This window comes from Neoarius graeffei, chromosome 18, assembly GCF_027579695.1.
Source record: "Neoarius graeffei isolate fNeoGra1 chromosome 18, fNeoGra1.pri, whole genome shotgun sequence".
NCBI lineage: Eukaryota > Metazoa > Chordata > Actinopteri > Siluriformes > Ariidae > Neoarius > Neoarius graeffei.
The window spans coordinates 47,545,292-47,558,528 of record NC_083586.1 but is presented as its reverse complement, the minus strand read 5'-3'; the positions used below and the strand labels follow the sequence as shown (position 1 = coordinate 47,558,528).

Below are 13,237 nucleotides of genomic sequence, written 5' to 3'. Positions count from 1 at the left end.
AATAGACTTTCCAGCAGGGCTTTGAACGAGAATTTTTTTCCTATTGGTTCGTTCCGAACAGAAACGGAATTTTAACGTTTCCGGTTTTGGGTTCCACCATTAAATAGACGTTCCCGAACCGGTTAGAACAAAAAAAATTTCGTTCCCGGAACGGTTAATTGCGTTCCCTGTCAGCTGTTTAACAAATGGCTATAAAATGATTTCTCTGTCTCATCCAGCTTAAGCCAAATGTAGGCTAATTCTATTACAACCTTCATTAAATAAGACAAGAAATAATTCAAAACAATTATTATTTCAAATGTTGGCGATTTGGATTCTCAGTATGTCTTCCCATCTACACAAACAGAAAAAGTGCCAAAAATGAAAGAGAATTCGTTTAGTGTGTTACCAAAGGCTAGTCAGGCCCTATGCATTGATAGGCTAACAGAGGTTAACGTCATTTAATGTTCGTGAGCCTCTCATTAACGTGGACAAATATATTGAGATCGTGTTTGAAATTGATGTTTTTGAATAACGATAGACTGCAATATTTACCTCTTATTTAAGATGTGGAGACGTGATAGTAGTCCACCCTCCCGCTCTCTCCATTCAGTCAGCGAACGTCACACAGGAAGTGAACCCCAGCGGGTCATAGAAACTTGCGCAGGAGAAGAATGACCTTTTTATTTGTAGGCTACGGAAACTTTGAGGAACGAAATAAAAACCGGTATTAACCGGTTACCATTATTTTTAATAAGCATTTCTGTTCCGGAGCATAAAAAATAATAAAGTTTCTGGTTTCGTTTCTGTTCCATGTGAAATAGAAAAAGTTCCCGGTTTTCGTTCCTTGAACCGGTTCAAAGCCCTGCTTTCCAGCAAAACAATGATCTCCAAGTCAACCAAAGCTTGGTTGAGAAAAAGATCCTGGAACGTCCTGGAGTGGCCTTCTCAGTCACCAGATTTAAATCCGATTGAAAATCCTTGGTGGGATTTAAAGAAGGCAGCTGCAGCACGGAAGCCATCAAACATCACTGAGCTCGAGGCTTTTGCACGTGAAGAATGGGTAAAGATTCCAGTCGAGAGGTGGAAGAAGCTTGTCAGCACTTCCTGAAAATGTTTGTTAGAAGTTATAAAAGCTAAAGGATGCTCCACAAAGTACTGAAGCTGGGGGTTGAATAATAATGCACGTGTTAAAAGATTTACATTTTCATTTGAACTTCAAAGTGAAGTCAACTTCTGTTGTCAAAAGAACTCAAATATGTATCGAGACACATTTTTCGTTGTTTAATGAGGTTTTTTTTTTGTCAGTCATCATCTTTCATCCACATCACTATAATGTCTTTTGAGGTGAGGGGGTTGAATGTTTCTGATTGCAACTATATACACACACAGCGCCTTCCACAATTATTGGCACCCCTTGTTAAGATGTGTTCTTAGGCTTCGAATACATTTTTAAAAAAAATAATATAGGACAACAATACAAAAAAAAAAAGAGAGAAAAACCCAACCTTTAATTCAAGTGCATTTATTCAGTGGGGAAAAAAATCCCACATTAAGAAATAATTCTTTTACATGAAATCATGTGTGCCACAATTATTGGCACCCCTGATGTTAATAACTCCCTTTTGCCAACAAGACAGCACTTGATATTCTCCCATAATATTTCACAAGATGGGAGAATACAGAGAGAGGGATATTCGACCATTCCTCTTTGCACAATCTCTCTAAATCGTCCAGAGTCCTGGGTCCTCTCCTATGCACTCTCCTCTTCAGCTCACCCCACAGGTTTTCAATTGGGTTGAGGTCTGGGGACTGAGATGGCCATGGGAGGAGCTTGATTTTGTGTCTGGTGAACCATTTGTGTGTGGATTTGGCCACACGTTTAGGGTCATTATCTTGCTGAAAGACCCAGTGACGACCCATCTTCAGCTTTCGGCCAGAGGCCACCAGATTTTGATTTAAAATGTCCTGGTGTTTCAAAGAGTTCATGATGCCATGCACCCTAACAAGGTTCCCGGGGCCTTTGGAAGAGAAACAGGCCCACAGCATCACCGATCCTCCCCCATACTTCACAGTGGGCATGAGGTGCTTTTCCGCATACTCATCTTTTGTGATGTATTAGAGTGTTTGTTGCCAAAAAGCTCTATCTTGGTCTCATCTGACCAAAGCACACGGTCCCAGTTGAAGTCCCAGTACCGCTTAGTGAACTCCAGACGTTTACGTTTATGCTTGTAAGTGAGAAAAGGCTTTTTCCGTGCATGCCTCCCAAACAGCTTGTTGGCGTGTAGATAGCGCCTGATGGTTGTTATGGAGACTTTGTGACCCCAAGATGCTACTCTTTGATGCAATTCTCTAACAGTGAGCTTTGGAGAACTTTTTACTTCTCTTCCCATCCTCCTCACTGTGCGTGGTGGCAAGATAAACTTGCATCCTCGTCCAGGCTTGTTTGCCACTGTTCCAGTTGTGTTAAACTTCTTGATGATTCCTCTGACTGTAGATATGGGCAGGTGTGGGCGAGCGGCTATTTTCTTGTAGCCATTGACTGACTTATGAAGGTCGACACACATCTGCCTTACTTGAATGGTGTGTTTTCTTGTCTTTCCCATGTTGAAGTGAAATAGGCCTCTGTGTCACATCATATTTATACCCCAGGGAAACAGGATGTGACGAATTAGTAATTAAAGGTTCCTAGATACTCTGATCAACTTCATAAACTACAGTAGAAATGACAGAAATGCTTCAATTACATTTATTTTCTAGGAATTGTTATGGGTGCCAATAATTGTGGAACTGGTGATTTTATGAAAAATAATTATTTCTTAGTCAGGGATTTTTTTTATTTTTAATTCACTTGAGTTAATGGTTACATTTTTCTACAATTTTCAGTGTGAGATTATGCTTCTGCAATAAAAATTGAATTTATTTTAAGGCTTTTAACACATCTTAACCAGGGGTGCCAATAATTGTGGAGGGCGCTGTGTTTATATATATATATATATATATATATATATATATATATATATATACACACACACACACACACACACACACACACACAGTGGTGCTTGAAAGTTTGTGAACCCTTTAGAATCGTCTATATTTCTGCATAAATATGACCTAAAACATCATCAGATTTTCACACAAGTCCTAAAAGTAGATAAAGAGAACCCAGTTAAACAAATGAGACAAAAATATTATACTTGGTCATTTATTTATTGAGGAAAATGATCCAATATTACATATCTGTGAGTGGCAAAAGTATGTGAACCTTTGCTTTCAGTATCTGGTGTGACCCCCTTGTGCAGCAATAACTGCAACTAAACATTTGCGGTAACTGTTGATCAGTCCTGCACACCGGCTTGGAGGAATTTTAGCCCGTTCCTCCGTACAGAACAGCTTCAACTCTGGGATGTTGGTGGGTTTCCTCACATGAACTGCTCACTTCAGGTCCTTCCACAACATTTCAATTGGATTAAGGTCAGGACTTTGAATTGGCCATTCCAAAACATTAACTTTAATCTTCTTTAACCGTTCTTTGGTAGAACGACTTGTGTGCTTAGGGTCGTTGTCTTGCTGCATGACCCACCTTCTCTTGAGATTCAGTTCATGGACAGATGTCCTGACATTTTCCTTTAGAATTTGCTGGTATAATTCAGAATTCATTGTTCCATCCATGATGGCAAGCCGTCCTGGCCCAGATGCAGCAAAACAGGCCCAAACCATGATACTACTACCACCACCATGTTTCACAGATGGGATAAGGTTCTTATGTTGGAATGCAGTGTTTTTCCTTTCTCCAAACAGAACGCTTCTCATTTAAACCAAAAATTCTATTTTGGTCTCATCCGTCCACAAAAGATTTTTCCAATAGCCTTCTGGCTTGTCCACGTGATCTTTAGCAAACTGCAGACGAGCAGCAGTGTTCTTTTTGGAGAGCAGTGGCTTTCTCCTTGCAAGCCTGCCATGCACACCATTGTTGTTCAGTGTTCTCCTGATGGTGGACTCTTGAACATTAACATTAGCCAATGTGAGAGAGGCCTTCAGTTGCTTAGAAGTTACCCTGGGGTCCTTTGTGACCTCGCCGACTATTACACGCCTTGCTCTTGGAGTGATCTTTGTTGGTCGACCACTCCTGGGGAGGGTAACAATGGTCTTGAATTTCCTCCATTTGTACACAATCTGTCTGACTGTGGATTGGTGGAGTCCAAACTCTTTAGAGATGGTTTTGTAACCTTTTCCAGCCTGATGAGCATCAACAACGCCTTTTCTGAGGTCCTCAGAAATCTCCTTTGTTCGTGCCATGATACACTTCCACAAACATGTGTTGTGAAGATCAGACTTTGATAGATCCCTGTTCTTTAAATAAAACAGGGTGCCCACTCACACCTGATTGTCATCCCATTGATTGAAAACACCTGACTCTAATTTCACCTTCAAATTAACTGCTAATCCTAGAGGTTCACATACTTTTGCCACTCACAGATATGTAATATTGGATCATTTTCCTCAATAAATAAATGACCAAGTATAATATTTTTGTCTCATTTGTTTAAATGGGTTCTCTTTATCTACTTTTAGGACTTGTGTGAAAACCTGATGTTGTTTTAGGTCATGTTTATGCAGAAATATAGAAAATTCTAAAGGGTTCACAAACTTTCAAGCACCACTGTATTTGAGTTTACTTCTTATTCATGAACTCAAAACATTCTCCATTTTACTTGACGGAAAGCGAGTGCGGCCACTCGACATCATGTGACATGAATGCATGGGGGTGTGGCTTCCAGACAGTGTTAGTTCATGTCCGAGAGTACCAAACACCCACACCGATCATCCCAGATTCACCGGTCAGTTGGCTCGTCTTGTCGCCTATTTTATTAAGCAGAGAAAGACGGCTCTTTAAGTGTATTTTTGAACGATAACGTGCATACTCAAGTGTTAAAATGTGGAACGTCTACATAAAATGTGTAGTTTGGTAGGTGTGGTAATATATTGTAATTGGAATTTTATTATAATCACTGGATATTGTGGCAGCATAATATCATTTAGAGACCAATAAAGGAGAACTGAAGGCAAGTCTTTTCTTATCAAAATCCTATTTCTCTCATTTTATTAAATATCGGAATGCATTTTTGATCACTATTTTGTCGCTGCTGTAGCAAGTTATGAGTGTTTGAAATATGCTCTGTAATATATCAGTCCATATGTCAAAGCGATGGCCGTAAACAAGATTCGTTGAGACCTGTGCGAGACATCGTAGGACGGAAGTAAAACGTACAGTGGAAATCAAAGTGACCAACATCTGCCAACACCGTCAAAAGACGCGCTCGCCCTCTTTTGAATGCTGATGTAATCAAGCCGGAAGTTTTCCCTGTGTCTGAAATCGCTCCCGACTCACTATATAGGGCACTATATAGTGTGGACGCCATTTTGTAGTGCTGTCCTAAACCTTAGTGAGGATTACGTGGGAAATGCGCTCAGTATAATATGTATTGATCACAAAAATACATGCATGTATTTATTATTTTGAAAACCCACCAGCTGCCTGATCTGGCACGTTTTAATTGTGCGACAGTAATGACGTAAACACCAGCGCGACGAACTCGTCCTTATCCTGTCGTCTTTCCAACTCTTCTCTCCTCCACGTTGGTTCGAAGTCGTGTGGAATAATCTCCATGTCACGTACGCGAGGGAGGCGGATGTATGTGCAGAAGTATACAGTTTAATAAAGTGCAGAATATATATACAGTGAGACAATATATACACAGGCAAGCAATCCAAAACTCAGGCGAGATCAAAAACGAGAATACAGGCTAAAGGGTCAGTCGAGGCGCAAACAGTACATCAAAGGCTAAGCGAGGACAAGAACGAGAAACAGGAAATCAAGACAACAGGTAGAAAGGCTCGGTAATGCGTGCATGCATATCGTAATACTTCGTGACGCAAATGCATCAGCACAGTCCTTAAATAGGCAAAAACATAATTCCTTAATTAAGCTCAGGTGCGCCTTGTTCACGGCGCGTGTGCTGGAGTCCACTCAGTACGTGCGCAGCCCGAGGCGCGCCTTCAGGTGCACACGCCACAGCGTACAGGACCGACACTCCATCACTGATAAAGCTGGCAAATCTCGAAATTAATCTAAATTGGAATGATACGGCGATCTGGCCGCTGTGTAAACAGTTTTCAAAATGGCGGCGCTGACACTTCACGTTTGAAGTCTCGCACAAGTCTCGTGAAGATCGCGCGGATAAGCGACACCTTCTGTGGACCAAACGAACTACGTTCAACGTGGCTAAAAACCGAAAAGGCCGATAAGTGTAATAGAATAGGCCAATATAAGTCATGATATGAGGTTACTAAAACCGAAAACGTAATTGAATAACACGTTAATTAAGAAATAAAGCAATGTTTAAAAATGACTTCAGTTCCCCTTTAAATTGTTAGGACACAAGACTAGTTGTGGAAAGGTTTTTTTTTTTTCTTTTCTTTTCATTAGTCACTCTGCGTTATGGACAAAATGAGATTTTTTTAAATTAAAGGTCTTTAGGGTGTGTACATGTTACCAAGTGTTTTGTTTTTTTACTGAATGTGTTTCAGGTGTTCGAGTTCCTGATTCGCCTGCATTCGTTAGAGGCCAACCAGGAGGAAGAGGTGTATCCGTATATCCGGACCCTGCTGCACTTCGACACCCGCGAGTTTCTTAACGTTCTGGCACTGGTACGCATCAAACGCTAACTTCATTAAAGCCACACATGTACACAGTTGGGCGGCACGGTGGTGTAGTGGTTAGCGCTGTCGCCTCACAGCAAGAAGGTCCGGGTTCGAGCCCCGTGGCCGGCGAGGGCCTTTCTGTGTGGAGTTTGCATGTTCTCCCCGTGTCCGCGTGGGTTTCCTCCGGGTGCTCCGGTTTCCCCCACAGTCCAAAGACATGCAGGTTAGGTTAACTGGTGACTCTAAATTGACCGTAGGTGTGAATGTGAGTGTGAATGGTTGTCTGTGTCTATGTGTCAGCCCTGTGATGACCTGGCGACTTGTCCAGGGTGTACCCCGCCTTTCGCCCGTAGTCAGCTGGGATAGGCTCCAGCTTGCCTGCGACCCTGTAGAAGGATAAAGCAGCTACAGATAATGAGATGAGATGTGCACATGCCATCAGTCCATCAGCCAAGGAGCTCCCAGGCTCATGTAGCTAACGCATCGCTACCAGATAACCATCGAACAACCAAGCACTAAAGAGTTAAAAACAAAAAACAGTATCAGCAACTTGAAGATAAAATCGTGTTTTCTCAGCACATAGTTTGGGATGAAAACGAGCATCAGACTGGAGTTGCAGGCGTGGCCTGAAGTGAGATGTGATTTGGATGATAACGCAGTTTGCATAGAAGTATCAAAGCTTGTAATTAATTTATAAGCAAAACTAGGCAATTTATAGTTCATTAGTTTGTTGAATTAAGCTTTAAGACAAAAGAGTTTAAGTAAGGAATGAACTATAATGGGATATACTGCTATAGGAAAATAACCAATGCAGATTATTTCATTTTTTTATCCATTTGTAGTTACATTTATTTATAGAGGTTTGTTCCTGCTGTTACTTGCATTACAGCAGCTTGAGGCCCACTTTACACGGGGACGGTATAAAACAAAAACGCAAAAGTCCGTTTTCGTTCTCACTTTTTTCCGCGTCTACACGACCGTTTTCAAGGAGGAAATCTGCGTCTATACGGTGACGCATAAATGTCTCCGCTATGTCTGCACGCATGCGCAACATCTTCCGTCTTGTCTGATCTGCACATCTGCGCCGCTGTTCTGTCAAGTTATCCTACCAAGCCTACTGCGCATGCGCGAAATCCAGGAGGGTAGGAAAATTTAACAGTAGTTTTGTCCCACCGATCAGCTGGGCTGATAGAAAATCGGTGAGAATTTCACGCATTTGCCGATTTTTATGTTTTGTGCGTATTGGTCGAGTCTTTGGCCGAGTCAAATAATTTGTAATGACTTGTTTTGAATAATAAAACGGTCTGTATGAGAACTTGCTAGGATAACTTTACAGAACACCGGTCCGGCTGAGGTACTGTAGTGCTCGAGGGAGGAGCAGGAGCAAACCGAAACTCTTTTAATCTGCCTTTATTAAGTAACACTCACTCTTGTTTCGGTGAAGAAGAGAAAAGGCAGTGTCCATCTCAGCAAAATAAACCCGTTCGGCTGCTAGTTTTGTTTTCAGTCTCGGGTTTATGGTTTCACGAGCGGCTTGAATAGGCGGCGCGCGCGTGCCTGTAACTTGGCGACACCAAACTGAGGAGCTCCAGCCGGGCGGGTGAGCAGGAAAACACATCTACTGCATTAAAACACAGAGCAGCTTGAAGGTCCGTTGGATCGATGTAATCAGACATGCTCTTACTTTTTTACTTACTTTCTTACTTCCCGGGCTGGCATGTACAGTGTATGACATATGTATGACGTAAACGCGTACCCGACGTGAGCAGATCCGAGCAGAGTTTCGCGTATTGGGTAGTTTAGACGGATATGCAACGGGGGCTGTTTTTAACTTATCCACTCTGGAAGGCGTTTTCAATTTTATCCGTTTTTCAGCCTCGGAAACGCCGTCCCCGTGTAAACGAAAGGCACTTCTGATAAAATATTTAGTCGTTTTTACCTGACAGCGTCCTCGTGTAAACAGGCCCTTAATCAGATGTTCCTTCAGTCTCACGTCTCTTTTTTTTTTCTCTGTTCAAGTTAATAAAACAAAAACAGGGCTCGACATTTTAACTTTTTAATCCCCTCATGCAGTCAGACAAGCAGTAAGATGTTTCACTCGTCCTGACCATAATTATGTATTTACTAGTTCAGTGAAAGGAAAGTGAATAACAAAGTTTATCAAAAAAAGCAGGTCTAGTTATGATGATCATTATGCTTTAATGATTTATAATTTTTCAATAAAACTCAAACTTTACCTGTAACAGTAAACAACTATTCAGTGTCCCATTATGGTGTGTGTGCGTGTATTGTTATAAGCCATTATCTGATCTGCAGTTTTAAGAGTTAGACTCACCCAAATTCAAAGCTTCTGGAGGAAATAAAGTTATATCTTGATTAACCCGGTAAAACTTAAAGTATAAATTAATGTAAAGAAATGAAACCGAAAGAAAGAAAACAAGTTGGACGTGATAAGGGGGACAGAATCGTGTTGTGAATGAAAACAAACTGCGAGTGAGTTCGACACTGTCGTAAAATTCCCGTGAAATATTTAAATAATATTGGCTGGCGTTGAATGGTATATCAGATATATTCCATTCAGCTAGCATGATATTGAACGAGTCGAAGACGAGTAGCTGGATGGAATATATCTGATGGACCATGAAAAAAACCAGTGAATATTATTATTATTAGGCGGCACGGTGGTGTAGTGGTTAGCGGTGTCGCCTCACAGCAAGAAGGTCCGGGTTTGAGCCCCGTGTCCGCGTGGGTTTCCTCCGGGTGCTCCAGTTTCCCCCACAGTCCAAAGACATGCAGGTTAGGTTAACTGGTGGCTCTAAATTGAGCGTAGGTGTGAATGTGAGTGTGAATGGTTGTCTGTGTCTATGTGTCAGCCCTGTGATGACCTGGCGACTTGTCCAGGGTGTACCCCGCCTTTCACCCGTAGTCAGCTGGGATAGGCTCCAGCTTGCCTGCGACCCTGTAGAACAGGATAAAGCGGCTACAGATAATGAGATGAGATGAGATTCAACTCGTCCCATCAGACAGGCGGATGTGGTGGATTTGACTTGTCCGGACCAAACGTTTAGTTGTCCCGGACAGTCGGGTTACCATTAATATCAAGCCCTGAAAAACATTTACGGTAGCTTGTCATGTTACTGACAGAAACGCAAAGCAAGAACCTCCTCCATCCTGAAGACTCTACCCGATGATGGGAAACTTCTCTCTGACTATTACAAAGCACGGAAATTGGAGATCCTGTTGAAAAAAAAAAGTTAAATAAATGTCTGTTTAAAGAAAGCTTCACCATATCAAGAGTTATACATTTTACTTTGTTGTTTAATAACACAAGGTAGCTATCAGTGGCCATGCCATAGAAATAACTAATCTCTGGGACAAAATCCATCCATCCATTATCCGTAGCTGCTTATCCTGTGCAGGGTCGTGGGCAAGCTGGAGCCTATCCCAGCTGACTATGGGCGAGAGGCGGGGTACACCCTGGACAAGTTGCCAGGTCATCGCAGGGCTGATACACAGAGACAAACAACCATTCACACTCACACCTACGAGCCACCAATTAGCCTAACCTGTATGTCTTTGGACTGTCGGGGAAACCAGAGGAAACCCGCACAGGGAGAACATGCAAACTCCACACAGAAAGGCCCCCGTAGGCCGCTGAGCTCGAACCCAGAACCTTCTTGCTGTGAGGCGACAGTGCTATGCCGCCTGAGACAAAATCTCATCTCATCTCATTATCTCTAGCCGCTTTATCCTTCTACAGGGTCGCAGGCAAGCTGGAGCCTATCCCAGCTGACTACGGGCGAAAGGTGGGGTACACCCTGGACAAGTCGCCAGGTCATCACAGGGCTGACACATAGACACAGACAACCATTCACACTCACATTCACACCTACGGTCAATTTAGAGTCACCAGTTAACCTAACCTGCATGTCTTTGGACTGTGGGGGAAACCGGAGCACCCGGAGGAAACCCACGCGAACACGGGGAGAACATGCAAACTCCACACAGAAAGGCCCTCGCCGGCCCCGGGGCTCGAACCCGGACCTTCTTGCTGTGAGGCGACAGCGCTAACCACTACACCACCGTGCCACCCCGCAGATAAGATGTCAGAAGCAAATTTAATCAGTTGTGTAGTGGAAAAATGGTGTACGGTCTATTACTGGTAAAACCATCACTTTAACAGGTTTTTTTTTTGTCTGTTTCAGACATTTGAGGATTTTAAGAACGACAAACAGGCTCTGGAGTACCAGCAAAGGATTGTGGACATTTTACTCAAGGTAGAGACATCATTCTTTTCGTTTTACTGCCTTTTATCACATGTTCTCACCCCCCCACCCACCCACACACACACACACACACACACACACACACACACACACACACACACACACTTGTCTGTTGTGTGTCTTCACTGTCATCATCGGGACGGTAATCAGCTAAATGCAATCACTTCATCAGCACAGGAACTCGTACAGTCGGACTCAGCTGCTGCTTCAAACCTCCTCCTTCAAACGCTCTGATTATAGCTCAACCCACATCCTTTACTCACAGCCCGCCTTCTCTCTCTCCTCTCCAGCTCCTCTCATACTCTCCCTCCTCTTCCGATCACTCATGAATAGTGGAAAGTTATTTTTAGTCACAGCTTTTTAATGAAAAATGTGTGTGTGTGTGTGTGTGTGTGTGTGTGTGTGTGTGTTTTGGGCAGGTCATGGTGGATAACTCAGACTTCACCCCGTCCCAGGTGGGCTGCCTGTTCACTTTTCTCGCTCGGCAGCTAGCTAAACCTGACAACACCCTCTTCGTCAACAGGAAGTTGTTTGATCAGGTGACCTTTTATTCTTATTTTTCACGCATTGCAATCTATATACATACGAGAGAGGTCGATTGGAAGCTTCTACTATGGAGTCATGTGATCGCTACTTGTCACAAGTCAGATTCGCTTTGTGATGGCTATCCGCCATCTTCCGCATACATGGGGATCAGAGATGCCCGTGATTGGCTCACGTCGCTGTGATTGACAGCGAGACTATGCCTTCCATCCATAGAGGGGCCATCAGGCCGGATTCAAACTCTCAAGCTTAGACGCCATCTTCGTGCAGCTTCTGGAAAGGATTTAATAGTGATCTGTGCACAATTTGGGTCTCGCTGCACGTGTGTCACTCCCATAACTCTTCTGAGTGACACCCAGTAGTAGGATTACGCACATTACAGCATGCATCATCATGTTTATCAGAAACAGCAGCAGGCATTAATGTGGCGAGTGACGACTCCAAAGCAATTAGCAGCTCACCGTAAAAATAACTCCATCTTGTTAGAGGTGTGAAAGTGATTTCGTGCTTGGAAGTGGTGGGCTCGCACTAAGCCGAGAGGAGTTGAGACTGGCGCTGTCGGAAAGCAGCTGTAAATCTTTTCCCACTTTGTCGTTGGTGTTGTAGATCACTTTAATCTTTTGATCTTGAGAAACTCGTCATTGCACCGACTCAACACGGAGCTCAGTACGGTCACGTTAAACACAGCGTCATGTGGTTTGTGTTGGAAGTTGTTTAACCAAGATCTGGTTGAATGCAGGTTCTGGAGTTCCTGTGCAGTCCAGATGATGATTCCAGACACACGGAGCGGCAGCAGGTAAAGACTTATTCACTGGACTCATGACAGAAGTTCACGTTTATTCACGTTATTAATATTTATTGACTAATTTATTTATATAATATATGCAGAAAGGCTTAGACGTCATATGAAATCCAAGCATATAGTGTGATTACCGAAGAAAAAAAAAACCAAGTAGGCATACAACAATTCATCCAATTCAGAAGGCGATTCGATTCATGATATTGGGATCACAATTCGATTTTTCCGTGATATTTTTGAAAAAAAAAAATTAGATGAAGAAAATTTTATTACCAAAAATGCAACATTTATTTTTCTATTCTTTATCAGCTTAAATATTCCTTTTGTTCAATAAAAAAAACAAACTTTCGTGTCATTTTATTAATAACCAACAATAATTATTTACCCACATTTGTAAAGGTCCGGTATGGTGAAATACCGTGACCAAGGTCTTGAAAGTACCGAGCGAGGCCCTCTGGGCCGAAGTCAGTGTTCAAGGCCGAGGTCACGGTATTTCACCATACGGACCGACCTTAAGCTGGTAAATAATTAAATGAATTTTTTTCTTGACCAAATTCTAACAGAAAACGAGAGCGCCCGAAAGGGAAAACCGAGCCGAGGCGCCATTTTGAATCCTCATTCACAGCTGTAATGCAAATGGCTTCCTCCTCGGTATACAAGTGCACTTCATTCAGGATTCAGCCATGTTTTTGCTCGGCGTAAGCAACAGTTAGAGGTTTTTAGCTTTCTCCTGAAATGTTTTCTTTTATTTCTTCTTCCTCAGGGTAGTAAAACTCACTTTCACTGTGAACACTGTCGTTATCACTATCCATGCTGTAAAATTAATGCTATTCTCCTGAGAAATGCTGGCAAAAATTTATAAGATATTTGATAATCTTATAAATAAATCTTATTAAAAAAAAGATAAATGTTGACAAAAAAT

General features: G+C 42.4%; 1 protein-coding gene across 1 annotated transcript in view; it reads left to right on the top strand.

The window, feature by feature from the left end:
• Positions 1 to 13,237, top strand: part of vps8 (VPS8 subunit of CORVET complex) — a 414,958-nt gene that overhangs the window by 170,138 nt on the left and 231,583 nt on the right. The window contains exons 26-29 of the mRNA XM_060898945.1: positions 6,574 to 6,693; positions 10,893 to 10,964; positions 11,393 to 11,512; positions 12,256 to 12,312. Of these exons, the coding sequence (XP_060754928.1) occupies positions 6,574 to 6,693; positions 10,893 to 10,964; positions 11,393 to 11,512; positions 12,256 to 12,312 (369 nt within the window). The remainder of the gene's footprint in view (positions 1 to 6,573; positions 6,694 to 10,892; positions 10,965 to 11,392; positions 11,513 to 12,255; positions 12,313 to 13,237) is intronic.